Source organism: Sinohyriopsis cumingii, chromosome 8 (genome assembly GCF_028554795.1).
Source record: "Sinohyriopsis cumingii isolate HCF-2022 chromosome 8, ASM2855479v2, whole genome shotgun sequence".
In the NCBI taxonomy this organism is placed as follows: domain Eukaryota; kingdom Metazoa; phylum Mollusca; class Bivalvia; order Unionida; family Unionidae; genus Sinohyriopsis; species Sinohyriopsis cumingii.
In genome coordinates this window covers 48,863,620-48,879,565 of record NC_142968.1, presented here as the reverse complement: position 1 = coordinate 48,879,565, position 15,946 = coordinate 48,863,620, and the positions used below count along the sequence as shown (strand labels likewise).

Below are 15,946 nucleotides of genomic sequence, written 5' to 3'. Positions count from 1 at the left end.
TTATTATTGATTGCACAATATACTCTATTATATTCAGTTTATTTTGAGGTAAAGAGTTAGTTTTTAAAGTCAAATATTAACAGAAATCTTAAATCCATCTTGTGTAACAGATATCCACACTTTTCAAACGCATTTTATTTCAACATCTAAGACGTACATAATTGCATGGTTTAAATTCTTATCAACAAAATGCCCATGTTCAAAGTTAAGGCTTTTATGAAATATTAAACTCTATTTTAATGACAGAGACTAGAATAGAGGTGTCACCAACACAGTGGACTCAAGAACTTAAGAATGAAGATCTCTGAGTATTTCCAGGCTATTATCTTAGCATCATCAGTTCTGGGGTTGAGGGCTATTACTGCAGCCAGGTAAGATGTTTTGATTATTTTATTCCTGTATGTTTGTAATATAATTCACATGATTATACCTGGTTGCACGTAATTAAAACTATCTTGTCGTTGATTCAAAATATGTCCATTATAATTGTAGCGCGCAGTTGCAATTTATTTAACATCATAATTTCAGCCATATTGTGTGGCACATCAACTATAGAAAAGTCATACGCTGGATGCCTGTTTGTGTGATAGGAAATTCCAATCATTGGGGACATTAGCATTTGGCAGTAACTCAGCAATGTCTTGACACTGATCAAAAGTATAACTCAGTGTTGGGTCCCACCCTATGTCCCTTCTTCAAGCAAAGATTATTCCATTTACAAGAGCTAATTGTTTAATTTCTCGGAGACAATGTAATCTAGGTCTTGCGCCAGTTATTTTTTTTTCAGTATAAATATAGTGAAAAATCTGGAAACACGTATCATTTTAAATCTAATACATGATGGAATGAAAGTAAAGGATGTAATTGTTTCTCATAACGTTACAAGTCAAAGACCAGCGTTAAAAGTCAAGCTAAACTCGGATGATTTGAACTCATTCTCTGATCATATGTGCTGGTGTACACCGTTCGGAACGTTCAATGTTTCAAAGAACAAAATAACACAGCATTTTTACGATAAAGCAAACAACTATTTCTATTTTCAGCCACATATCTGTGGGGAGATATATGAACCTATGTCAGTAGATGAGAAAGGTTTCAGTGTCAACGTATTAATTTGCAAGTTTTACATCAAGTGCCTTCATAATTATTCACCGAGGATGTATGAAAAGGAGCGGTTGACATGCCAAGATTATATTTTAATGAATCAGCCAATAACGTCTTGCATTGTTTTACATCTATAGATCATATATTCTTTTTAAAATTTACACGATAATTTTACAGGTGGCTGCGACAACATATTACAATAGACCCTTTATTATTTTAAGAGACATGTAAATTTCTTGATGTCTGACGTTTTAGAATGAGCAAGTTCAGTATGTGAAGAGATACTTTATAATAATTTTGGAATTCGACGTGGAAAGAATCCGTAATGTTAATGTATCATTTCTCTAAACTGTTTTCCATGTCAAGATTTAATCGTTGATTCTCTCCAAGTTGGTATCTGTAAGGATTCCTTATGCACAAATTCGTCTTAACAGGATTTGAGTTCCTAGACGGTTGAAGGTGTCTGTCAACAATGCTTGGTGGATCATCTCTCCGATTCCATTTTTTCCCGATTGCTGGTGGCATTAATGACACACATTACATTTGTCTGGTGAAAACATCGTCGTCTCTTTGCAAGTGATGAACATTGCAATGGTTGATTGCAATTTCTTTTCTTCATGACCAATATAACTCAAATTATTATGCTCGTCAGTCAATGCTTGTTTGGGAAAAAATAAATTATATTTTTGCTCAGGTCAATATACATAACATATAGTTTGTTTTTGAAACTGTACCTGCTTTAGTAAATTTGATCATGCTACAGACAACGTTTGAATTTTATCTTTTTCTCCTCTTCCCTGTCTTACTACTTAGAGGACATTTTCAGACTATATCAGTTAAAATAGGATCAAACAGTGCACGAAGAATTTTGTTGTTGGGATTTAAATAAAACATCAATCAGTTGGAGCAGAGTCATGGCATTTTTATAACTCCCACGATCGGATTAATTCACTTTGTCTGTCACTAACACTACTGTTGCGGTGATGTATATTAGTGTATATTAGTGATAAACGACCCTCTTTGAAATAAGAGCTAGTTAGCTAAACACATACTCTGAACGGTCTAATCAATCCTCTCTTTACTACTTTCTTTTCAATTCTTCCATTTGTTTGTGGATTTTCCTCATTTCTATTCCGCTTTAAAATTACTGATTTAAATGATATGTAATGACATGGACAGAACGTTTTGTTTATATCTTCCTTAGAGACAGATTTATAACAAAAGAAGAGTAGAAACAATTGCAAGGTAATATTGGTTACTTATTCAATTCAAGATGTATTTTCGTAAGTTACAGCAAAGTGGACACACGAGATGGTGACTTCGAGGTCGAAGATCCTCAAATGAAAAAGAAAGACATTGAACCGGTAATAATTATTGTTAACGTTCCAAAAGCCAGCGATGATTAAAATATAAATGTTTCGTAGGTTTTAGAATATTCTTGCGAAATTAATAGTTTGGTAAATTATTAACACATGGACTATTAGTTTGTAATTTCCTATAATACACCACCCTGCAATTTCTTTTTGCTCCTTATAGCGGATTAAACAATTAAAAAGCGTTTGTTTGTGTTGATGGCTGCATGGGAGTTCCATTATTGTTTTATTAGCAGAGTTGTTGTTATCTTGTTTTCTTTCCTTGTTGTTGTTTTTTCTTTAAAGCTAAGTCTATAGTTATGTACGAGAATAAGTTCTAAATAGGATACTAGATATTTGCAACCAACACATGAAAACATTTATTCAACTGCATGACAATAACATGCTTTGTTACATGATCAAAATGTCATGTGATCAGCAAAACTTCTTTAAAGTTCCACTTCCTATATAGTAACGTATTAATTAACGAGGCTCACATTCTAAGTTTACTTACTTCCCAAGGGGACGTCCATTAATTATGTCAACAATTTTTAGGCAATTGTTTACCCCCTCCCCCCTTTTCAACAACTGTCAAACTTTCAGTGACCCCCCTAATAAAATTATGTCCCAATGGGATATTTTAAAATTACAACTTCTGGGGCCGTCAACAACAAACCGAGTCCGAATTGAGTTCTAATTAACACAGCATAATCATTTTTTGTGTATGTCAATAATTTCGGTCGTTTTGCATCTAACGTAGGCACGAAAATAGCATAAAAGCTTTATACCAAATAGCCATGATTTGTATACTGAATGAATTGTGAATAGTTGAATCAAGTAATGAAAACACACATAATTGTACGCTTTAAATAGTTATAGCACTACTATAAAGACCCAGTATGTATGGATGTATAGCGTCTGCAGTAGAGACACATATCTTCATAAGGAATACAAGTCATATGGCGAATAAAAATCCTTTCAAGTGCACTGGATCCAGCAAGGGATCACGTGTGTCAGGGATTGATTAAGATAAACGAAATAAACTGACAACGCTCTTTGCGAAACTAGTATATCTAGCTAGCATGAGCGCTTTCGACCCTTTAAAATCTCTTTTTCAAATGCAAGTACAAAACATAGACAAGACAAACAAATAAAACAGAAGAAAGAAAACGGTTATGTTTGCGAAACATTGCATGGCTGTTTCTACAGAAATTCAACCTTTTAACTATATTATGCGTCAACTAGTTTATTTCAGCTTGTTGCTGTTACTGGAACACACCCGCACCGACCTAGAAATTGATAAGCCATAACGACAACTATTGTTTTTTTCATCCTCATTTAATTTAGAGTAAAACGTTTGTAAATGTTTCTATGTGGACACTGAATTCAGATGCTGTTTTAATGCTTTGATGGTAGCTGATTTGACTAGATATTGATGACATATGTTTTCCCCATGTAGGGCTGTGAGTTTCATGGACGAATCTTGGATTATGTTATTCCATCTCTTGTTGAACCTGCTTGAGCTCTTGCCAATGAGTTGCGGCTTGAAATGAATCTGAATATGCTTTAGAAGAAGTAAGGTATTAGTTTTATTGCGAAAGGTTTTGAGTGTTTTTAATTAAACATACACGGTCCAAACAAAACTTGCAAAACAGAAAATGTCATTTATCTCATCACACGTAAGATCTGTAGCCTGCCAGAGAAACAAATAAGCTACACAAAAGGATCAACTTTCATAGTTCTGATTGGATGACAAAGAAGCTGTACAGAAGCCCGGTCGCTGAACACTTCTCCTGCCCTGGCCACATGTTCAGTGATATAACACTTATTGCTATTGCTCACAACCCCAACTGGAGTACCCAAACCAGGAAAGAAAAGGAATCCTACTGGATACGCCGCCTTAGAACATTGAAACCAAGTGGTTTAGACAAAGAAGACTAGAAAAAGACAACCATGCACAAATACAATTGTTTTTTACAACCTACACATCTTTTACATACTTATCTAAATTTGCTTAATAGCCTTTGACTACTATAACATTGAAATATCCGGGATATAATCTGCGCTTACATAAATGTAAATAAAACAATATATGTCGTTATGGCTCGTCAATTTCTAGGTCAAAACAAATATGTTTCAGGATCAGCAACAAGCTGAAATAAAGTAAATTTGCCTATCAGTCATCCAATAACCTAAATTTACAACTATAACAATGAAATATCCGCGATATAATTTGCGCTTACATAAATTTACATAAAATAACAGATGACGCTATATCTCATCAATTTCTAGGTGAATATAAAATATCTTTCAACATCCACAACAAATCATAGTCATGCAAAGTTTTACAAAGAGAACGGTTGGTCTGTTTTATTTGTTTGTCTTGTCTATGTTTTGTATTTACCTTTGAAAAAGACATATGAAGAATCAAATGTGCTTAGGTACGTTTATCTTAATCAATCCTTGACAAACGAAATCCCTTGCTGGATCCAGTGCGCTTGAAAGGTGAAAGGACTGTTATTCGCCAAATGTATTGTATTCTTTATATATATATATATATATATATATATATATATATATATATATATATATATATATATATATATCGGTAGACCAGACAAGTCACTTTCGTTTCTCAATTGATTTCAAGTCAATACGCGGGACTCTTTTGTCGGTATGAGCTAGATCAGACTATATTCTGTTTGCAGTTCGGTACATGCTGTCCATATATAAGACAGAACATAAATCTTCTTTGATATTATAAGGAATCATCTTTGATGTGCACACATTTTTTCAATTTCTGTAGGGATATGTAAGCATACAACAACAGAATCTGATAATGAACATACACGAAATGTACCGCTTGCAGGTGCAATCCACGAATATGATGAAACTGGTAAGTACTTCTGTGGATGTAATATGTGGAGATTTTTTTACGAATGAGTGAAACATAAACATACCTCTTTATGCAGGAAAGTTTCGGAATACAAATGTTTAAGTCCGGAGAAAGAGTGTATTAAATTAGAATGTATTTAAGCCACTCGAAGTTTACGTGTATGGTCATATACAAACAATATATTAGCACATTGTCTGGATTCTGACTTTATGCGGAGGGAATTTATGGATTACGAAACCTTAAAAAGAACGAGAAAAAAGGATCATTTGAGCTTTGCATAGCACTAAACCGTTTTCAACTATAGTCTGGATAGGAATTGACGTGTTTCACATGAAACCAGCCACTATTAAAATTAAATTATAAACATCAATATTTACATATTTTCAAACTCAATGGAAAGCGTACCCACTTAGCGGAACATCAAATTTGTTAGTTGAGAATTACATAATTATCCGTTCTAGATCCCAACCCGAGTGGATGCCGTTAGTGATATTGACAATTGAAGAAAGGGAAATTGCATCATGATAGATGGTATCATGATATAATGTAGAATAACCGTCTTACACGGCCATATACGGTTTGCTTTGTATAACAGAGAACTTAGAAAGCAAAATTGAAGCCCCAATCGGCTTGTATTGCTGTATATTCTGTATGGTATACAAATATTATATTTTCAATTATTTTCTTTAAACCACACCCACATTCATTTTGTATTATAAACTCATAATGGACAAATATTTAACTATTTCGACTGCCTTACAGCATTAAGCAGGGTTAAACTAACGTTGCCTAAATCTAATATATACTTTCGAAGAGCATAAAACTAATGTTGATTTCTACTCCCAGTAATGTAGTGTGTATTGTGAAAACTTAACAGTTTGTGTTTTCACCAGCTATGAATGGCTATGTAACACTCCAATACTCCATGCCAATGTTACATGCCCTGCTAATAGCAAGATCAAATAATGTGATGATATTTATGGTTGAGTATGATGGTGAGATTTTAACTGCCTGCATATGGACCTCCTACGTGCAGTAAATTAGTAAATATTAGGTAATACACATTAAACTTTCACTGTATTAATGTTATGGTATTTTACAGAGCCTTCCGTCCATAAGGTCCTATGTCAGCAAGGAATGATATCAAAATGTTTAATACAGCATGTTTTCGAACAGGGTATTATGACTATAAATATTGATAAATATAATTTTGTAAGGGACGTTGTACAGTATGTTCTAGAAATGATTTCGAACGACGGTTCACGTATTTATTTCATATCGAAAAGTTTTATGAAACACGCTATCTCTCAGGATACTCTTCCTTTAAATGCAGTAGCAACATAAGTTTCATTTAACAGTTGCGTAAGATGGACTTTGCAAATAACATAATCATATTGTGTTTGTAGAGATACCATATTGACATCGCTAAGTTAGCCCAATCCCAAGCGGACACCTGTATCCTTGGACAATATACGAATGACAACCGGGCAGGCGGCGGTAAGCATTCGTCTGGAATCACTTAAGTTAACAACCCTATCACTCATTCTCTTTCTCTTTCTCTTTCTCTCTCGCTCTCTCTCTGATCAGATGAGTTGTGCTTGAATCAGAGCAATCATTTGTTTTATTTATTTCTCGTTCTCTCTTCATTTTAGTAATGAAGGTGGAAAAATTTATTGTAGTTACTTCCCCTAGATGCATACATACTACATACACTAGTGTTCTCCATATCTGGAAATGCATCTTGGTATTTATATCACTTTCCTTAATGACTGGAATGTCTCACTTTCTAATTTGCTCTTCTGAAACAGGATAGATTCAATTTTCAGCAACGCATTTCTTTTAGTTGCATTCACCGATATCTTTTGAAAGTGTTCAAATCCCTGTTTTGAGAAAATATTTGCAAAAACTCATAACAATTGAAGAATGTTTTCCACACGAACATATGTGTGTGCGTTTGTGAATTGTTTGTGAAGGTACCTCACATGCAACTTTGATGCATGTTTTTCTTTCTTAGAACAAATAGTCATTGTTTCATACAGGATATGTAGCATCATTATGAGAAGATTGTTACCAGTACAGCAGTGGAAAAAAAGAGACGAATTCTTGATTCTGCTGTGTACATTTCTTACTAACAAGCAGACCAAGCATATTTTGCAAACTATGTAAGGATGACAGTAAATCGACAGTGGATATAATGCACGTGTCACAGAAAATCAAAATATTTAAATTTATATATCTTTCCATAATTCGGGTAAGAAAAAACATTTATTACCAATATAATTATAATACGAACGTTAGTTAGTTGAATCAAAATTTTGAAAGAAACGTCAAACAGCTTTAAAAGGGGCAAGTTTGGATTATATCTCCAAACATCTGACGAGAAATCAGCATACTGCAGAACAATCCGTACATGTTGTGATGTTGTGGGCTTGTAACTAGACCGATTCAGTCTTTTAAAAGTAGTGCGTCGCTAACATGGCTGTAAAACATCACGTCGAAGTCTCTTTTCAGCATCTCGCGTGTTTACGTTCTACGGTGTTTAATACAGGTTCACCACATTAAGGCGAACCTTGTGGAAGTTTTGATTAAGCAACATATGCCTTGCACGGACGTAAACCATTCTCGCTTCCTTCTGTTTATTTCCTTACAGAATTACGTGGTGTGCATCTTGGACGGAACATCTGCATTGGCTCTTGTTCCTGGTCCGACTGCATCAATAATTGGGGTAATGAGAAGTATAATTTCGAGTACGGCATCGGATCTAGGAATGGACTTGGGATCGCCAATTATACCCAGGTACACAATGCGACTTTATCATTAACTTTTATGTTTGCGTTGTCACCAATGGCAATCGTATGTACGTTTTATCTGATTGCAGCACAATTATGAGATTAATAGACACTACTATATGAGCTCATCGAAAATGTTAATTGTGTCGAAAATGTAAACATTTAGTTGTATTTTCATCAACAATGACCCACTTAAATATTATGATTAGTTTTATGCAAATAAGTGCATTCCAATGACTGACTGACTGACTGACTGACTGACTGAATGAATGAATGAATGAATGAATGAATCTTCATGTAAGAATGTAACCTTGAAGATGAGTTAATCCATATTTAAATCCATTACAGTCCTTTCATGTAGTCTAAAAGGGGAATATACCATGCGAATTCAAACTTGACATACCTGTTTTTAAAAGACAATGCCACGCTCATACCTTTGATCATCTACCCCAAATGGTGCCGCGTAGCCAACGTAAAGACAGGTCAAACTGAATCTCTGGTCTAATGTACCTGACATGTGTTGGTGTCATTGCTTAATCCGTAGATCACTGGACAGCTGGGGATGTAATATTTTTCATGTGATGACTCAGGGACGGGGTTTCAGGACTGAGCAAAGGAGCCAGTATCGGTTGCGTATCTCAATTGATCTGTCTTTGCTTATATATGATGTCGAACGTAATAGTAGTCAAATCATAAGAAAGATAAAACACGGGGGCTACAAGTTTATAACCCAGGAGCTAAGTACCTTTAGACTAAGCACATAACTATGTCTTAACGACAGTTTCGTCTGTCCAGCAAGTACATGTGATTAATCAGCCTTCTCAATGGGGGGTGGGGGTGGGGTGGGGAGATACCCAATGACTTATATCATTGGTATATTTGAAGGTGTCTGCACAACACTTGTATCGAAAACGTTAGAATTGGGATTACATCCCTTCTGGGTTTTGAATTTGGCTTAAGTCTCTGAAATTAGTATAGGAATTTGAAACCATCTTTTCATTTTCGTGTATATGCAGCAATAGAGTGTGACTATTGTTGCTAGGTAATGTCTTATTGCCTAAGTTTCGGGAGTGAGGTGTGGTGGGTGGAATGGTGAGAGTAGTTACTGTAGCTGTCTACATATCCGAAGTGCTCATGTCTGAAGTAGCATTTACATAGTTATTAATTCCAATGCGACATTAGTGGCGCGTGTTTTGACCACTCCCACCCCCATTGTGGTTGCGGTGATATTAGTGAGTAATTGTGTTGGAGTTAGTGCACAATGTTTTGTGAATGTTCGTCGAATGCTGTATAAAGTGTCGGTCAGAAGAATAGACGCAAATTATCACAATATCGTCGACAGTAGATTGTGTTATAAAAACGTGGGGAATAATAAAAGACATAACTTACTGTGATACTTTCTAATATACGCTGCATCTGAATATTTAGTTTGAACTGAGGTCAGTAAAATCTCAAGTAAAGACGAAAACTCCAAGGTAATTTCAATTAAGAAAAAGAGCGCGATAGTATTACCTAAACAATACGTATTTTTCCTCACACCGACTACCACTGTATAATAAATGCCATTTGTGTTTGTTTGGATCTTCTAGATTAATCCATCAATTATTTAATTTTAATCGTGGCTTAAAGTATCGTTTTTGGAATGTATTTAATATATTCTGTCCTACAAGCTAACTAGCAGTTTTCATTTCCAGAAAAGCGTTTCGCACAACTGTTTCTTGTCTCCATTTGCTGTATGCAGGCTATGCCTGGGGGTGTATGTATGTGAGTGTGTGACAGCTGGTGTTTACACATTGTGCTCTCTATATCACTGAACGATGAATGCTAACGAAAAATTATCATATTATCAATACAGAAAACTTAAATAACAGAAAGAGTTTGTACCGGCGTTAATGTCTAAAGAGTAGACTAGAGAAAAATAAGCATGTTTTGTAGTGATTGGTTTGATCGAATTCTAGATCGTGCTGCATCTTACCCAAAGTAAGCAAAAAACGTTTTCTCTGTAATGTATCGTACACAATTTGTAAAATACTACTAAAATGTAGACGGAAAGTCGCTAACAATCCTTCTAATAAGACTTAAACCGAAGCCACATATTGAACTTGCTAATAAAGTAATGCGAATGTAAGATGTTGAAGTCCTTCAAAAATACATGGGTGACCTTGAAGCTCAGTACTATAATTATTATGGATGCATAATGTAGTAATGTAAACTTCATTTTTTATGATAAACGATATACATTGGTACGATAATAACGGATTATATGCTTGACTGATTCAGGGCAATTTAAAAATTAACATCAGTTCAATACGATTCGTCCTTAATGAATTTAATTTCTTACATTATTAGATGATGTTGTGGAGAGCTATTGCTATAGGGTGTGGCTTCAATAGTTGCAATGAACGTCCTTTCTACGTCTGCCTCTATGCCTATGGGTATGTATGAAGTTATTTAAAGAAGAAACATTTGAGTCTACCAACTGCTAACGTTGTCTCCGCAACCGTCATATAGCGGATATATGGCAAATGGTATTAGATTTTACACAGTAAAACAGTTTTGCAAATATGCAACGATTTGTCAAGAAAAGGAAACTAGAAATATGTTCTATGTATCGTTGATGACTCATCAAAATCAGTGAAAAATTGCATAAACGCAAATCCTAGCAAATATACAAATGAAGGACAGACGATAATTGTTCTGTTTGTAACCACCAATGTCCCAGTAAGGAATAAACAGGAAATGTATGTATTTGATAGTGATAAATACTGAAGTGGCCTTGCGGCGAGCATTACTAGTTTCGAAAGAAGTCACCTGCAAACACCAGTAATTTATTTCACAGTACCACCTACTGAACAACTGTTTTACGTCGTGCTAAACTGAGGAATCGATCGAGAAACATTATGTTTCTGAAAGTATCCACACTTACAAAACAGTCAAAGACACGGACACGTATATATATATATATATATATATATATATATATATATATATATATATATATATATATATATATAGTTAAAAGGAAAAGATAAAGCTGACTATATTTTCTTTCTGGGTCGTGAATGGTATAGTTCATACTGTTAACATCAGTTCAATACGATTCGTCCTTAATTAATTCTATAATCATTTAAATATATTTACGTTTCTAGTGCATTTGTCTTTTTTTGTTGTCTCACTTTCAAAATTAAACTCTTTCTTATGTTCATGTTCAAATTATCTTGTTTATTATTTGATTCTAACCTCGCAATAAATATTTGAGAATATTTGGATCTTTATGTTGAGTAAAATGGTTAACGTATGTTACGTTTATACTAAATATGAAAGGTCCCAATGTCTAGTTTTGATATACTCCTTTTGAACGTTCGTTTCAGTAATGGCATGAAAATCCCATTTTAACACTGCGTCTGTTATAAAGCAGGTTCACGATACTTTGAAGAGTTTAGCATTCATATGTTTAGCTGTCATTTGTTTCATTACTAAAGCTATGAGACAGTCATTCAAAGACATTGGACGGGCCTATTTTCACTTTTCCGATACCGTTGTTTAAAGGGTCGTCATATTCCTACAGCAGTAGCAGTGAAATATTGTGGCAGTAATACCCAGATCAAAAGGCATGCCACATCAAAAGGCATATAATACAATAGCTGAGACCTATGAACAAATCTTTCTTATGCAAAGTGTAGAATGTTTGAATGCCCAACGAATATGGAAGATGGCTACACTAACAAGCAGCATAAATTAATATAGGTAGAAAACAAGCATCTCGTTACATTTTACTGATCCAACGACTTCACGGCCAGAAGTAGGCCAGCCCTTTCCAGTGACATTCTATAATCATTTAAATATATTTACATACATTACAGGCAGTACAATAACGAGCTGAATCTTCCATATAAGTCTGGAGAACAATGCGCAGATTGTCCAAACAGCTGCACAAAGAACGGTTTATGTGGTATGTACCGTCCCTTTGTACCGATTATCTACTATGCGATATTGTGTAATATGTGAGTGGCGAGTTGATAAAAAATAAATAGCATTCGTAAGCAAATGTAGAAAAAGTGGATGTCCGAAATGATGACAATGTACCGTATGATAAATAGAAGTGACAGGGCTTTGCCAAGATCATATATTCCTTTGATTGACTATCTTAATTATAGGTTTTTAGTCTGCCTAAATAGAGTATATTTCATTTTCACATATTACGTTAAAGCGTGTTTATGACAGCACAATTAAATATCGAATAAAATAGTAGTTCCTAATTCCGTTATAAAGTCCATTCCTGGTGTCTAAAGCAGGCCACATACATGGGTCCAGTTGAAGCGTAGTTAATTGCTTACACAGAAATGTAATAAGAATGATGTACATTTTTTTCTGCATCTGGGTGTTCTTTGAAGAATTTACAAACGGCGAAAACAAAGTCTTTTGTAAATTGCTCATGGATTACAAGACATGTCACACAAGGCACTACTCACTTCCCTGTTATGTAAAAATGAACGAATCTGCTATCGCTGCAGTTTTTTTTTAAACAGTTGAAGCGCAGTTAAATGTATAAAAAGTGCCACTTTCTGATTATTTATTGATGAATTTTTACGAACAGTGAAAATCGTTTTTTATTTCTGCTGATCAGTCACACTTATTGGTGAATATCTTAGTGAAATAATACACTTTCGTAAGTATGTGCTAGTAAAGTCTTTTAACGGATCTTAAGATTGAAATCTGTTTAGCTTAGTTATATCTTACTTTAGAGATTTTGATATATTATTTTATGTTTAACGTGATATAAATATGTTTGGTGAAATAATACAATTGTCAGGAATGGAGGATTTGATCTACAAGTTTCAATACGTTTCAAAATAACATTTTGATTTTTAAGAAAAATAATTGAATGATTTTTGCCAACATCAAAGGACCCATTACTTAATATAGTCAATTGAAGATGCCACGAAAAAAAGGCAGTCGTTACGGTTGATTATATTATGTCGAACGGGTGATTCCCACTCACCTCGAGTATCGTATGCTATCCTATTTTGTATCTGCAACCTTTGCACCAGGGATGTCTTTGGAAGCCTCGGGATGCGTGTTGTAATAATTGTAACCAGAAATAGTCTCATCTTGGTAATTAGTCGGCACTTTTATTTATCTTTAATCCTGTTGTCTTGCGTCGTTAATTCGCACAAAGTGTAATGGAGAATTTTCTTTGTTGAACAGACGTAAGATTGAGAACACAAACTGTTTCCAAAACAGCCCTGACTAAAAGTTTCTTTTTCGATCAAGCATTAGTCATCCAGAAACATGCTTTAGTTTGGAAGTGAGAAGGTGAAATAATTTGTTGGAGACGTCTTATTCTCTACTCTCCACAGTACTATGGCATGCACTACATGCGTACGATGGTCAGAACACTATTGCAATACCATCAATACGGCCGTTCAAGCGGTGGAAACATAACGCAGAGATGTTCCATAACCCAATCATTGCATCTAATATTACAGTTTTAGACATAGCATCCAATCATGCCTGTCTTGTTTTCAAAGTATGTGGTGGCTAGTTTGTGCAGACAAGTAATTAAATGCATTTTAATTCAAATTGATTACAGATTGCGGCGGCAGCTTTTGCACAACTAAGTACATGGTCATGTCTCCAGCTTGTGAGTGCAAATACTGGTGGACGATCTAAAGAACAACAACAAATCAAAAGGACGACTGGAATCAGGAAACCGATCACTCTTCTGCAGAAATATGAATCTAGTGCTTATAATTCATTTCTTCAAATCTTAAATTGAAAGTTGTTTTAAGACTGGTGAAGTTCTTATTTCTTCGTGTTAAAGGAGGAATAACGTTATTTTTTTTAACCAAATATCTTGCAGCTTAGTTAAATGTATTTTATAAAATTCAGTGAGACGTGCCAGAATATAGTCATATCTTTCACCTTCAAAAATTAGCCAGAATGTTATATCTTGATTAAGAGATTATGTCATACTGTGACAAGGAATAGCAAATATAATCATAACTGTTTAGATATATTAAAATCAAACATGCGTCTATACAAACACGGATGATTAATTTTGTTATCTCTGGCCGGCTGCTTGGTTTGACTTTGTTATTTGATAAACCATTTTCCATTGGAATTAACGTGAAAAGATAGAAAGTTATAGGAATCCACTGATGATTTTAATTTCTCGTAAATGCGTTTTCTGTACGTATTGGATCTGCTGTCTTCATTACAATAGGACAGACATTCCCAAGGGCTAATTTATCCGTATTTAAGTTCTGTATGTGTGATTTAGATTTGTAACACAGCTTTAACACTATTTCAGTCCTATCGCTACGATGTCTGCAGTGTGGCAGTCTATAGTGAAGCCTATCACTAGGGCATCATGCCGCAGACATGTAGAGTGATGTCCCACCCATTCACATTATTCTGACACCAGGCCGTCCAGTCCTAACACTAACCTCTCAATGCTGAGCACCAAGCGAGGCAACTGTTAGTACCCACGTGTATAAATCTTTGGTATGATTCGGCCGGGGATCGAACCCACGACCATCCGCATCTGAGGCGGACGTTCTAACCACTAAGCCACCAGAGTGGTCATATTAAAGTTAAAATTATTTAAGTTCTCCTGGCCATTACGTGCTATACATTCGTCCGACAATAATGTACTAATTTGCTTATTTTTCTATGAATCAACATTAGTTCCTCAGTAAAGTTCGAAATCGGACTCTCGGTCACTACACAGTTACATGAGAAAAGTATACAACACAATTTTGACACCTTAATCTTTACTTATATGTTCAATAAATCTGTTTCCAGAATATTTCAATTATGATAATGAAAATAATAGCAGCGACCAAAATCCCGCCTTAAACTATACGCAACGTGAACATTTATTTAAAATAAGCCTTAAAATAGTAACTGTCCGGTGAATGTTGACTTTTGACAGACATTTGACACATTATCTGTCAAAACAGGCACCGAAATACTTAAATCATTATAAAAAGAATCCACAATTAATGAATAGGATTATTTTCAGTTTTATTTATTTGATATATCATAGCAAATTAACAAAGTGTACTTATTTAATTGCCGCTGTAACTAAAAAGGTACATTTAAGCGTATATAAAAACAATACATGGAAACGTCTTCAGCATGTCTATCTATTTTGACGAATTTGAATAACTGTTTTTTTTAACGAAATATTCTTGATATTTGACGCTATTTAGGATAAGTTTATGAATTTTGTTATAATTACAAATTCACAATAAGAATTCAAACAAGTAACGATAAATAGTAGTGTAGATATTGTGATCACGTGTGCTTTACTTATCTTCCGGTTTATTTTCAATTTAAATTCGTTGTCATGAACACATTGCTATTTAGAAAATAGACTTTTAACAGAATTTCTCCTGCCTTGAAATGTGCCGCTCTATTATTCGATTATTTGTTTGTGTAAATAAAGACTGCTCAAAAATAATAAACTTATAACAGATGACATTCTTTCCACGTTTGAATTGGCATTGCCAGGCATATAAAGTAATATGCATTGTGCTATTCATTATTACAATAATTTGCCTATTTTCTTAACTCTTTTTCCATTTAATTGTGTGCTTATTTATATAGTCTTGTATATACTTAGCGGAGTGCCAAGTGGTTTAAGGTGATCGATTTTCCTGATCACTCATATCCTACCTCTCTCCTAGTGGGTTCGAATTTAACACCCATTTCTTTAATCCTCTACATGCATCGCGACTCGCCTACCTAATCTAACCTGGGATGAAAGATAGACATCAAACCGACTGTAATGGAAGCAA

The 15,946-nt window shown here is 34.5% G+C and overlaps 1 protein-coding gene across 1 annotated transcript; it reads left to right on the top strand.

The window, feature by feature from the left end:
• The first annotated feature begins 251 nt into the window (after positions 1-251).
• Positions 252-15,463, top strand: LOC149793454 (cysteine-rich venom protein LEI1-like). The gene is made up of 8 exons (XM_089966379.1): positions 252-371; positions 2,393-2,468; positions 5,263-5,352; positions 6,759-6,849; positions 8,003-8,148; positions 10,491-10,576; positions 12,005-12,093; positions 13,735-15,463. Exons 1-8 carry the CDS (start codon positions 295-297, stop codon positions 13,812-13,814), a joined length of 735 nt encoding a protein of 244 aa, XP_089822505.1. The 5' UTR covers positions 252-294; the 3' UTR covers positions 13,815-15,463.
• The last annotated feature ends 483 nt before the right edge of the window (positions 15,464-15,946 follow it).